Source organism: Cyprinodon variegatus, unplaced genomic scaffold (assembly GCF_000732505.1).
Source record: "Cyprinodon variegatus isolate N-32 unplaced genomic scaffold, C_variegatus-1.0 Scaffold671, whole genome shotgun sequence".
NCBI lineage: Eukaryota > Metazoa > Chordata > Actinopteri > Cyprinodontiformes > Cyprinodontidae > Cyprinodon > Cyprinodon variegatus.
The window spans coordinates 55,392-68,178 of NW_015151124.1; the positions used below are offsets into that span (position 1 = coordinate 55,392).

General features: G+C 36.1%; 2 protein-coding genes across 2 annotated transcripts in view; both read right to left on the reverse strand.

Annotated features, from left to right (window-relative positions):
• Nucleotides 1–176: 176 nt before the first annotated feature.
• LOC107097093 (glutathione-specific gamma-glutamylcyclotransferase 1-like) lies at nucleotides 177–2,177 on the reverse strand. Its single transcript, XM_015394092.1, has 3 exons — nucleotides 1,771–2,177; nucleotides 1,610–1,645; nucleotides 177–730 (listed from the first exon to the last, which is right to left on the reverse strand). The coding sequence occupies exons 1-3, from the start codon at nucleotides 1,939–1,941 to the stop codon at nucleotides 329–331; spliced, it is 609 nt and encodes a 202-aa protein (XP_015249578.1). The 5' UTR covers nucleotides 1,942–2,177; the 3' UTR covers nucleotides 177–328.
• Nucleotides 2,178–4,767: 2,590 nt separating this feature from the next.
• LOC107097083 (delta-like protein 4) overlaps nucleotides 4,768–12,787 on the reverse strand; it is an 8,862-nt gene continuing 842 nt past the window's right edge. The window contains exons 3-11 of the mRNA XM_015394080.1: nucleotides 12,331–12,388; nucleotides 11,776–12,045; nucleotides 10,389–10,449; nucleotides 10,048–10,178; nucleotides 9,789–9,958; nucleotides 9,306–9,525; nucleotides 7,287–7,995; nucleotides 6,719–6,827; nucleotides 4,768–5,692 (exon numbers count right to left, since the gene is read on the reverse strand). Of these exons, the coding sequence (XP_015249566.1) occupies nucleotides 5,687–5,692; nucleotides 6,719–6,827; nucleotides 7,287–7,995; nucleotides 9,306–9,525; nucleotides 9,789–9,958; nucleotides 10,048–10,178; nucleotides 10,389–10,449; nucleotides 11,776–12,045; nucleotides 12,331–12,388 (1,734 nt within the window). The 3' untranslated portion in view covers nucleotides 4,768–5,686. The remainder of the gene's footprint in view (nucleotides 5,693–6,718; nucleotides 6,828–7,286; nucleotides 7,996–9,305; nucleotides 9,526–9,788; nucleotides 9,959–10,047; nucleotides 10,179–10,388; nucleotides 10,450–11,775; nucleotides 12,046–12,330; nucleotides 12,389–12,787) is intronic.

Below are 12,787 nucleotides of genomic sequence, written 5' to 3' on the forward strand. Positions count from 1 at the left end.
TTCAGATAAAAAATAAAAATATATATATACATATATTAAAATATTCAAAATAATACATTTTTCATTGCATCAAATTAACACATTAATTGCATTACTAGTGCTTAAGGCAAATTCAAATTTTAAAAAGGAAGTAATTATGCTAATATTGTGAAATACAAAAAAAAAAGCCCCTAAAATTATAAGTGTATGTGCTAACTCTCAATTACAGATAAAAAGAGAAACTCCTTTAAATCAAGTTTTACAGATTTTAAGCACCAAAATCATCCTAACCTAAATCATCAGGTCCCTTTTAAAAGAAGAAGTGCTGTGTGCAATCATCCAGTCCCTGTTATAAGGATTTTAAGGCTGAGGGTGTGATCTCTCCACCTGGGAAAATCTTTAAAAGAGCCGCCTCGATAGAAAACAGGTGCTCGTCCTCCACCTCTGGACAGGACAGCCTCATAAACTCTGCCAGCCGGAGCAGATATTCAACGTTGTGTCCTGTTTTCCCTCTGGAAACCGCAATCTGGGCTGCGATCTCCACGTCCGAGGCCGGACCCAGGTAGATGGGGTTGTCTGATGTGGCGATGTAGACGAGTGCCAGCAGAGAACTGTGGCTCTTCTCTTTAGGAAGAAACTCAACTACTTCTGTGGTGTATCCCCCCAACAGAACCTCTCTGACATTGAGGTACTGAAGGGACTCCTCCATGTGGGACTTAGTCACTTCATAGGCAACACCCCATGTGCAGGCCTGGGGTTAAGAAAACAGCAGTGTCAGCAGCAGAGAAGCTAGAACAAATACAACCCACTATAACCTGATAGATTAAGGAATCCAGATTTATTATTCTGTAACGTTGGCAATAAAGAAAAATAAATGAATATAACAAGAAATAGATTTTAGGATGTAAAAACATATATATCAATGCAGTTTATTTGTACTCAGCCCTGTTTACTTGAACAACACCAACAGAATCCCTACCATATTGATGGAAAATTCATAAAAATACAGTGTACTCAACATAATTAACTTAATTTGCATTCTCATAACAAAAGGGAAAAAACAAATAGTAATACTTACATCATTTATTCTGTTGAAAGAATAAATTGTATTGTATTACTCATATATAGGAAGTGTTAAAAGTACACATTAATAGCCACTATGGGGGTAACACAGCAATATTTTATAGGTTTGCGGATTTAAGCTCCATTGAGTGCAAGCTGAAATATAACCAGAGGAGCAGCCAAGAGGGCCATAGTAACTCTGTAGGAGCTAAAGAGATCCACTACTCAGGTGGAAAAAGAATAGAACATTGCAAAACTGAATGCCACTTTTGGCCAGAAGCTATAAAAACATTATTTTTTTAGGGCATGCTGTATGGAAGGAGGTGTTCTGATCAGATGGGTCCCAAATTAAACTGTTTTAGCCCTCGAGAAATCTGTAACATCATGTGGTTAATGCAATGTGGTTCAATAAAGTGTTAAAAAAGGGCCAAGTAAAACATTTTATATTAGTAAAAGAAAGAAATGAAAAAGGAAAAAAATATAATAACAAATTTTCAATAATGTACCAGTTTTTGTTGGTCTATCTTGTAAAATATAAAGCTAATAAAAAAAAAAAATTAAAGCTTACCTCCTGATCCTCTATTAGTGTAACAACTCTGCCTGGCTGAAAAGCAAAGACAAATACAATTAGATATTTTATAACACACTGCAATACATACAAATATATATACATATATAAAATTAAAAAAAGTGCATATGTGTTGAAGAAAACCAGAGCAAAGGACTAACCTTTTCCTTATCCCCTCTATGGAAATCATCTCCATGCCAAAATCGCCTTTTGTATCCTTTAATGTAACCAACTTTCCTTCTTTTATAAGAAAAATCTGGTTTCCAAACTAAAGATCCATATCCAAAGATCCAAAGGCTGTTTTTTTCATGTACAATATCCCGCGGTTTCATTCTGAGCAATGTTCTTTTTAAAAATCACAGAAGAAAAAAAAAAGACCTTTAGGAGTACAACTGTCTTCAGGTAGCTTCCTCCCTTTAACTCTTCTTATTTAGTTGTGTCTCTGCTATCAACTACACCTCATTGCTCATGTTATAGAATTGCTGATCCTACAATCGATCCTTTCCTCATCAGCATACTGAAACCGCGGCCTTTATTTTTTAAGCAGACTGTCCTCTAAAGTAAACTTGTAGGAACTGTCTGTTTCTTCCCTGAGCAAAGCATAAAAAATAACACGTGGACTTGTTGTGCAGTGACTAAGGCGGCATGGGCTCAGCCAATCAAATAACATAGTGGGCGGGCTTTAAAGAATGTTAGCCTATCAAAATTGAGCAGAGATGAACTCCAAGTTCATTGGTTTGGAAAACATTAAAATTGCACAAGGAAAATCAAATTTCAGGTTTAAATTTAGGCGACAAAAATGTTTCAGGTATTCCATCCACATAATCTTAATTTTAAATAATTGCGCTATAGATATTATTACATTTACTATAAATGTTTATTCACATTTTGAGAAAGAAACATTTGCTTTTATTGTTTTTTTACTTTCATTTGTGAACCATTTGATGACATCCTGCATCCTAGAAGTGTCAAACAGGAAACCCAAGCAGCTAATCACATTACCTATAAATAGTTGGGACTGATATATCCGTGCTCTCTAAAGCTCATTAGGTGTCTGCATCAATCCGTCTAACCTCATTGTCCTCATGCAGACTGATACATGTCACATTTCTCCTCTGTTTGTCCCTGTCTGTGACATCTTCAGAACTGTAAGGGAATGAAATACAAATCCTGCCCCCAAGTGGTTAGAAAGGCCTCAGGTATAGTCTACTCTTTAAAAAGAAAGCGTTAAATCTGCATTTAGAGCAGCATTTACAGGTTTCTGCTTGCTTAAAGTTGATGGAAGATTGAGGCAGCTTAAATAAAAAGTTTCTGTTTGTCAGGCTGAGGGCTAAAAAGTGCCTGACAACCTCACTATAGGAGTTTAAAAACATCTAAATGAAGCTTCCATTGCAAACGTCTGAATATCAGGCTGAACATTTCAGATAAATCCATCTTCTAATGTTAATCCATTCATTCAGAGGGGGGAAAGAATTGTGTGAAAAATTATCCCTTTAAAGGAAATGTAAGTAAAGTATATATTCTGAAAGTATACTGTGGCTTGTGAGGTCACACTGAGGAATATGCATGTGTAAATTGTGATTTTCTTTGTACAATAATTATTGTTTGCTGATCATTTTTTTTAAATGTGTGTCTAAAATTGTCTGTTTGAAATTAATTTATTGATTCAAAATGTAGTTTGCTCAAATCTACATACAATTGTATTGAAATTCTGTACGTTTTCTGGAAAAGACAATAAACTCTCCAGCTGGGATTGTAAACAAAGAATAAATATGTGGAAAAAGCGGCTTGTTTTTTCTCATTTGGGCGTGAGGAATGAATTCTATCATACATCAGGTAAATTGTTGATAAAAAATCTGGTTTCCTTCTTAAGAAAAATGCCTAGTTTGCATCCAGATAGTTATGAAGATATAACCAAATTAATATGGATATTTTTTGACAATCACAAAATTCACGTTCCTGTCTGATAATTACAGCTAAAGAAAACAGTAGGAGACCCATAACTCAAAGAATCTGAGTTATGGGTCTCCTGCTGTTTCAGAATCCCCCTCTCTTGTCTATGTATATATTGCATAAACATGGAAAATATAGCTTAAAATAAGAAAAAAAAATCTTGTGAAATATTTTAGGATTACACTGTATAGAGAAAATACAGTTAAATTAGGAAACATAAGGTTTTCTCCCTTAATTCAATAGATTGTTTAAAAATGGGGTTTGATGAACAGACATGCTTTTAGAGTGTTGAGCACTGCACTGGTCACATGTGCCCGACTTATTTTAAAGTTATGGAAGGACCCCCTTACCCCAACAATTAAAATGTGGACCGAGAAAATGACTGAAAATGTCGCTTGTGAAAAAATGTTGGGAAGAATACATTCTAATAATGAAGCAGTCATGCAACAATGGGACAGTTTTTGCACCTATATGTCAACAAATCTATTTGGATTTTAAGGCAGCAAAACAAAGATTTGCACTAAACCTCACTGTTTTATTCTTTGTTATTTTATTGTAATGTTTTTTTTTTATGTTTTAAAAATTGAAAAATTCAATAAAAACTTGAATTACAAAAATAAAATGGGGTTTGATAATCAAAAGTTGACTATTTTTAGAGAGTCAACAATAATAAAACTGGATTAATATTGTTGCAAATCTTTACCAGGGTTGCTGATAAATATTGGTATACGTACTCCCTCCTCAGTTTTCTTTTTTGCAGATTATGACTGATGTGAAGAGTAAGAAATATACAGGTCAAGCAGCTGCTCAGTTAAGCAGTAAAGCATCAAGACCCTACGGTCCTTTTATTTTCACATACAAACCTTTTAAGTATATATATTCATTTGAATATTTTCATTTACAATCCTGTCCACTGAATGAATGCTTGCACATTGTTTTCACATCAAACTGAAACAGACGTCACCATAGACACAGTATGAGAAAAGCTATGAGGGCGAACATTAACGCATCTTTCGGGTCAGCTGACACAGACGGAGCTTACAGATGATTTAATTTATAATCTCTACTTCGACCACAAGAAAACTCACTGACAACCGACAAACAAACAGTGTACCAGATATGTGTTCTGCATGTCTTTTTTATAGCAAAATAAAAAATATAATAATAATAATAATAATAATAATAATAATAATACAATTAAACACCAAAAAAAAAAACAAATTAGCCTTTTTGGTGGCATCAACTTAAAACACAACTAATCTCAACATATAAATATACATTATATACAAAACAATCCTATAAAACGTAAAACGATCAGTGCTTCATATAATTAAATTACTACTGAAATACTAATCTTACAAAATAACATTATTGGTTCAGTATTTTCCACTGAAGGCGTCCTTGGTGTGATAGTCACTTCACGTGTGTCTTTGTCTTTATCAGGGCGAACTTGCATAAAACAGACATGTAGGTCCTTGCATCGTCTTTTAGTGTTTTTTTCCTGTTTTTCTTTCTTTTTTTTGCATCTTTTGATTGTTTATGGTTACCTTAAAGATGCTGTGCAAAGAATTTGAGATAAGGCAGGGCAAAAATTGTTTTCTGACATACACACAAATATATATTTAAGGCTTTTGTGATCATACATTCTTTATCAAAAACGATTTGCTTTACAGAAATCCTAAATAAACCCCTAAAAATGAACCGTTTTCAGTAGTATTTTTTTTTTGTGTCCACTTTTTGTTTGCATAGTACAGTGCAGGTCACAAAGAATAGAAATAAGCCTGACTCGTGCTACATCTGATTTGAGAGAACAGTTCTCCTGTCCCAACCAGCACAGAAACAGTGACTTCTTGTTGTTCTTGCCCAGGCGTTGAGCTGGTCGAAGAGGTCAGGGGGGCTGATTTGCGACGGTCAAAGGTGGATCGGTGGGCTTTGATTTTTCTCGCTTCAGTCTGTACATTCTCAAAGGATTATTAGCTTCAGTTCAGTTATAGTCAGACAGCACATCCAGTTATCAAGTTTTCAACAGCAGCAACTTGCTTTTTAAATAAATCCAAGTCTCTTTACACGTGTAAACAGTCCTCAAGGGATCCAATCTTCACAATGAGAAACACGTTCTGATTATTATACCTGGAAGAGAACAGAAAAGATCAGCATTAATCTCAGTTATCACATTCAAACATATCTTATCAACATGTGATTACCTATTTTAGAATATCAGTGGGTTCCTAAAAAGTTTAAAAATGTAAGAATAAATTTTTTTTCTAGTACCCTTGACAAAGAGGTATGGCAGTTACATACATATTAGGGCTACAACTAACGATTATTTTGCAAATTGATTAATTATTTTAACTTAAATGCAAAATGTTTACATATATTATTTTACAATTTTGGTATAACTGTTGCTCAAGGTGGGTTGCTGTGTTAGTATGAAATGTTTTAGAGTCTCTACACTCCATTTAACAATTAATCGAATACTAAATTAGTTGACGATTATTTCAATAATTAATTAATCATGGTTACTATGATTGTTTAAACCTTAAAAAAGGATATATATATATATATATATATATATATATATATAGTGTTGTGTGAAGATTCTTGAGTCAGGGATGCTTTGGGGAGCCTTGCCGTCTGCTAGCGTTGGCCCTCTGTGTTTTCTCAAGTCCAAAATTAGCGCAGCCGTTTTAAAAGCACTTCATGTTTCCTTTTGCTGACAAGCTTTAAAGGATGCTTATTTCCTTTTCTTGCAGGACTTGGCTCTACCAGCTGGATTCATGACCATTGATTCATTGTTTTCTATATGTCTGACTGGAACCTAAACTCCTCAAAGAGTTTATTGTAATTTTCCAAAAGACGATAAGAGACACCAGACAAGCGCCTTAAGGAATAGCTGCAGGCTAACGACGAAGCTATCTGGACTTCTTTAACACATCAACCAAAAGCAGATCTCCCCCATGCAATGCTGCACCTCTAAGGAACTTCATGCAAAAGAATCCTAGACTAGCTGCTAGCTTTAGTCATCAAAATGAACAGAAATAAACGTCTATGAATGATATATGAAGCAAACTTGCTGAAATGAAGTACTAAAAAAATGAAACTTTTGACAACAATCTGATTCATTGCGTATCATCAGTATGTTGGGCAAAGGCTTACCTCAGTTGCAATGATGCATTCTTGTTTCTCTTCTCCTATTACGAAGACAGACTGATAGACTGACTCTTTAGAGGAAGAGATTGTTGATATTCTACAGTTGGGACGTTCACTGTGAAACACAAGATGCATGAAATAAATAAATAAATTTTTAAATGGTCATAACAACATGCAGTAAAGATGACCTGCATTCGCTAAATCATGCCCTAATATCACAACTTTATTTATCAACCAAGTACCAAAATAGCTTTATTAATGTGTATAAATACTCATAGTATTGGGTAGATCTCTTGCATTGCCCCCCATTTAAATTGATTTTGGTTCTCGCCCATTTTGGCCAATCAAGTCTACTGAATTGTAACACATAAGAATCCCTGCTAAACCAAAATGACAAATCAGCACCCTACTGTTAGCAAATATAATTGCAAAATGACTTTAAATTATTAACAAATTATTGACAAAGCGGGTTCCTTCTGCAGCAGTTGAAAAAGTTGGGTTGGGAAAAATAAGAGTAGAATATGGCGAAGGGTTGAAATGATCTGCACCTATTTGGATCTTCCTTTCTGCTTACCTGTACATCCTACTTAAATCCTTGTTTTCTTCTAAAGTCTTTTCACAGTTTTCATCTTTTCCCAGAAGGGACAGTTCATCCTTGTACCTCATGGAGGATTTGTAGTCCAGCGGAAAGCTGTTGATGTATTTATAGTTAAACTTTTCAGTGGGACAGTCCACTTCCAGACCAACCGTCTTGTTATTGTTCTTTAGCTCAACAGAAGAAATAAGATTCTCCTTCTGAAAGTTTGTCCTTGAGAGGTTGTTTCTCTTAGACTCAGGCCCATTCTCTTTCTGCTTTTTTCTGTTGCACACTACCACCACTGCTATGCAGAGAAACACCAGAACCGTAACCAGGCCAACACCCAAGCCCACAGCAGCTAAGTTCAGGCTTGGGGTGTTTGCCTGGTGCTTGTCGCTGTCCTGGCATTGGGGGCCACTGTATGGCGCAGCACAGATGCAGGTGGGTTTGCCTGTTGCTCCATAGATGCAGGTTCCACCATTGAGGCAGGGCAGAGAGGCGCAGCGTTTCGTGGGCCTGTCACAGTGCCGTCCAAAGTAGCCCGGAGGGCAGATGCAGGTGTAGTCATTGATGCGGTCTATGCAGGTCGAGCCGTTCGCACATGGATTCCTGGCACATTCATCTATGTTTATCTCACAGCGCAGCCCTGAGAAACCTGAGCGACACCTGCACACTCTGAGGTTACCCTGGACCACACAATGTCCCCCTAAAGACACAAACAAACCAGCAAAGGAAATTGTCTTAATTGCAAGCATTGAGAAACTGTACTGGCATACAATCTTTGGCCCTGGTTCTGGCCCTAAATGTTTGCACCACATGTTCTCACTTTAACTGGAAGTTTCTGGTGACAAAAATAGGATTTTAAAAGTCTTTTCAGAAACCCAGATTTCAAAATCTCAACCTGGCTTTTTGTTAGAAATCACTGAGCAGTTCTGTCAGTTATTCCACACCTGTTTCTATTTGCCTTTTTTTATGAATTTTAGATGAACAGACCATGACTATGAACATGGGTAGGATTTTTTTTTATTTGTGTTCAAATGTACTAATTGTTAAGGGGTTAGGATGGGTATTGGAGTGTTTTCAAAGGGATCCACAACAAAGAAGATGGAGATAAAACATTATTGTTTAAGCAGCCTGAATAGTTATTGTGATTTTCCTTTTTAGACTTTATAAACTTTGACATTGTTGTTACAAATAGAAGATTTATTGGTGCTTTTTTACATTGTTTTTTTATGTTGTTGTTGTTCATATGCATTTAAACTTAAAAGAAGTATCTCTATCCATTTACCTTTTTTCTGGCGGTTACTAACTTAAAATACATGTTTAATGCCCTATCAAGGCAAATTAACTTTTCTTTTCAGTAACAGTTTTTATCCCCTGTTATTAAAACTAGTTTAAAAAAAAAATCACAGTTTTCCAAAAGATAAAGATATTTTTATATACTGTATATCTTCATTTTTAATTATTTTGATGCAATTTTACAAAATTCTGCAACTATTTTCTTAAAAAACATTTATAATAGAATAGTAAAGTTATTTTATAACATCTAAAGAACAAAACGATTAAATTAGTGGAACTGCCAACATCCGACAGCTACAGGCTCAATTAATTCACCTACATATTTGAAATACAGGACAAATCTACTTAGACACTCTATACTCTAGAATAAAAATAGAGATATTTAAATATCTAAAACTGCCATTTATTTGTTAGAATTTAAGGAAAAACACTTATTGTTATGTAAGGAGAAGATTAAAGTTATAAATGATATTCATAAAAATGTGTAAGAAAATAAAATATACTGTTACATTAAAGTTCAATCTCCATCTTTAAAGTTGTGTCAAAGGGAGCCAAAGAGGAGCAAATTTCAATTTGTACACAGAGGTTAAAAATGATCAGGATAATTGTAGATCGACGTTATTTACTGAGTATTTTTGGTGTCTAAGGGACCCAGCTGTGTAGCAGAAAATGAAGGGTTATGTTTCTAGTAATGCAGTCAGTCAGCTGATGTTTTACCGTTGGCACATTGCAGCATGGTACATTTATCCACTTTCTTCTCGCAGTTGAGTCCAGTGTATCCAGGTGGACACTCGCATATGTAACTCCGCCCGTTGTCCCTCTCTTTGCACTTTCCACCTTGGAAGCAAGGCCTGTCCGCACAAGTCGGTATCTGGTGTTCACAGCGTGGCCCTTCAAACCCATTTGGGCATATGCATGTGTAGCCTGTGTCTGAGTCCTGTAGGAAAAAAAGAACACTTTAATTCTAAAAATTGAGGTGTCAAATGTTTTTTTTTCTTTTTTATTGTACATTGCCCTAACGAACTCTATTCTTCTTGTTCTGACTCTGAATTCTATTTCCAGTACACAGTCTGTGAACTGGGTCATCGACGGACTTGACAATCGATAGCATCCTCCTGGAGCTGCAGATAGACCAAGGCGAAAACAAAAACAGGAAAGCCTGTGTTGTGGGAAAGGAGAGCGAGTGACTTCCGGACTCACCTCGCAGCGGCCTCCGTTGTGGCAGGGCTTGCTGTCACACTCCCTGACCTCTAAGTCACAGTTCTTTCCGGCAAAGCCTGGCAGGCAGGCGCAGGTGTAATGACCCTCTCCTGTGTTCATGCACGTGGCCCCGTTGGCACAGGGTTTGTGATTGGTGCAGTAGTTCAGGTCTGCAAACAAAAAGGGGAATGGACATGTCAGGCCTCTTTGCTTTATCTTAAACATCCAGCTTCCTGTTGCTTTTGAAAGAAACAAGCACCTTGGTCACAAAAGATGCCTCCCCAGCCCTCTTTGCAGGTGCACTGATTCGGCTTTTCGCAGGTACCATGTTTACAGAACCGGTGGAGTTTACACTCATCACAAAAGCGTCCCTGCCAGCCGTCTTTGCATCTGTTCACACATAAAACATGACAGTTGGTTCAAGCATAAAGTCAAACTCACACACAAACAAAGCTCAAAGGAACACATAAAGAAAGAGCAATATGATTGAACAGAAACATGCACCTGTTACTAGATTATTAGATTCAAAGTGTAGAAAACAGTGTCAAACTTCAAAGTGCTCTGGATCATGACATTTACTTTATCATCCTTAAAACTTACATGCATTCTCCTGGTGTTTTGCAGATCCCAGTACTTTCATTGCAGCCTTCAAGGCAGATGGCTGAAAATAATAATAAATCATGATCAGAATCAGTACCAGAAACTCCTTTTCTGGATATTTGATCCAAAAAAAAAATAAAAAATAGTTTCTCAATATTTTTAAGGCATTTAGATACAAATATTATTAACAAGCATTTAATCACCTCATAAGTTCCCCTTTGTTTTTATATCTGACTCTTTGGTTAAATTATACTGTTAGATCTGTGCTGTACTGATTTCGTGAGGCTTTTGTGCTCTTTAAGCACAGCAGATGCCTGTTAGAGGGACAGCTGCACCCATTGTTTCCAGAGGACGGTTCGAACCCCGTTTGCAGCTGCTGCCCCGAGCCGCCTTAACAAAAGAAACCCTCAATTTAGTGGCGTGTGGCGTCCGATAATGCCGCGATTAACCCCAGCGCGTGCTGCTGCTGATTAGAACGCACGCGCCCAGAGAGAAAGTTAAACTAAGGCTGTAAAGGCAGTGGAGTGTTAATTGAGCTCAGAATTAGCCATTCCTTGTAAAGGAAAAGCTTCACAAATCTTAAACTATTTATAGGTTAAACTTTTTTACACTTCATGAGAAGGTCTTAATGCTTTATTCTGTTTGAATTTTTCAAGTGGCAGGAGCATGGAAGTTTTGTGGGACATAGTTTTATTTATTTATTATCATGATTTTGATAAACAGACTGTTTTAGGAAAGCCTTAAGTATAAAAGTGACTCTCACCCTACTGTATGCATTTGTTAAAGAAAGTTGTGCAGGTATAGAGCACCCAAACTGGCTCTATCCCATAGGATAATCCTCCTAAATCCGGTCCTGAGGGGAATAATCCTGTTTTGATCAGTTTTAGTAAAATATCTAAATTGTTTTTGAAAACAAAAAACAAAAAAAAACAGCTCTTTAACTCAGTGCCATTACATAAACTTGAAATCAGAAACCTTCTAGTGATGCATGATCATATTAAAGTGCATTTCACAACACAGGTCTACTGCCTGTTGATGAAACATATAAATAAACAATAAAAAAAAGTTGTTTTAGGAGCCGGTGCCATCTTCTTACATAAGGTGGCTCTCTGCCTCACCTGAACAGAGCTATAACAGCTCATTAAGGTCTCTTATTTGTAGTTGAATTAGAATTTAGAGGATACTTAAATGGTCTCACTAGTAAAAGTCAGACGAGGCATCTTTACAATGATGAACAAATTAAGACAAACAGTTTGAAATATAAAAAAGATAAACCCCTACAGGTTATATTATTGTAATAGCAAATCTACCACCTTATTTAAGCCTATCATTCCCTATAACCAGACTCAGGACAACCAACACAAGCCAATGAAAGTCTACTGCTTACCTTCTTGGCAGTATTCTCCCTTCCATCCAGGAAGGCAGCTTATGTCCCCATCAGTCGTGCAGGTGAAGTGTCCGAAATGGTCGTCTCTTGGAGTGCATATTTTGGAGCAGGTGGCTCCATAATAATTTTCTTTGCAGACGATTCGGTATGAGTACCTTAGCTCTGTCTGCGTCCCCATCCCTGTCTGCACATCCTGGGACCACTCAGGCCCTATTGCCAGCTGGCTTTGGATGGCAAAGGAGCTGATTAAAAATTCAGGGTTGCTGGAATCTGGAGATAAAAGAAAAATAATAACTCAGTTTTCAGCTTATTTAAAAAGGGAAATCTATCTGAACACTGGCTTTCCAATTTCTTTTATCAATGTTTGTCTAAAATCCATTATATATGATGTGAGATCCATTATTTTTGTTAAAGGTTAGTTTTAATACTGAAATGTAAAGTTTGATGCATAAATTAATCCTAGTGTAGATGTTTCATATAAATGAAACTCATATAAATTTAGAAACCCTGCCTTTGTCTCCCTCTAGCGGTACAAATCAGCAAGCACTTCTTTACCTCCGGGCTGCTCCGCTGCAGGAGAATACCAAGCTTCAACAGTCATCGAGAAAGCACCCTAAGAAAATACATAATTAAAAAGTCACCATTAGAAAAGAAATGGAAATTGGCAAACATGTCATTGTATATGTCTATTTATCAATAATCAATTCAAACATTTTCTTTATTTTTATACCTGGAAGTGAGGTGAAGGTTTTAAATAGAAATCATTATGAATACACGCACTTTTAAAGTTTATCAATAGACATGGTTGAAAAAAAGAGGGGAATAGCTTATTTCTATTAAATTTCCTTCTATTTTAATTCAAAAGAATAAAAATAAGGAAATATATTTCAAAAGCATGAACATGCAAAACCTTATATATAGGCCTACCATATAAAAGTGTCAGTATTATATTTATTTATTATATTTTTATGAGGTGATAACTAACTAGGTTATATAATAATCCCATCAAATT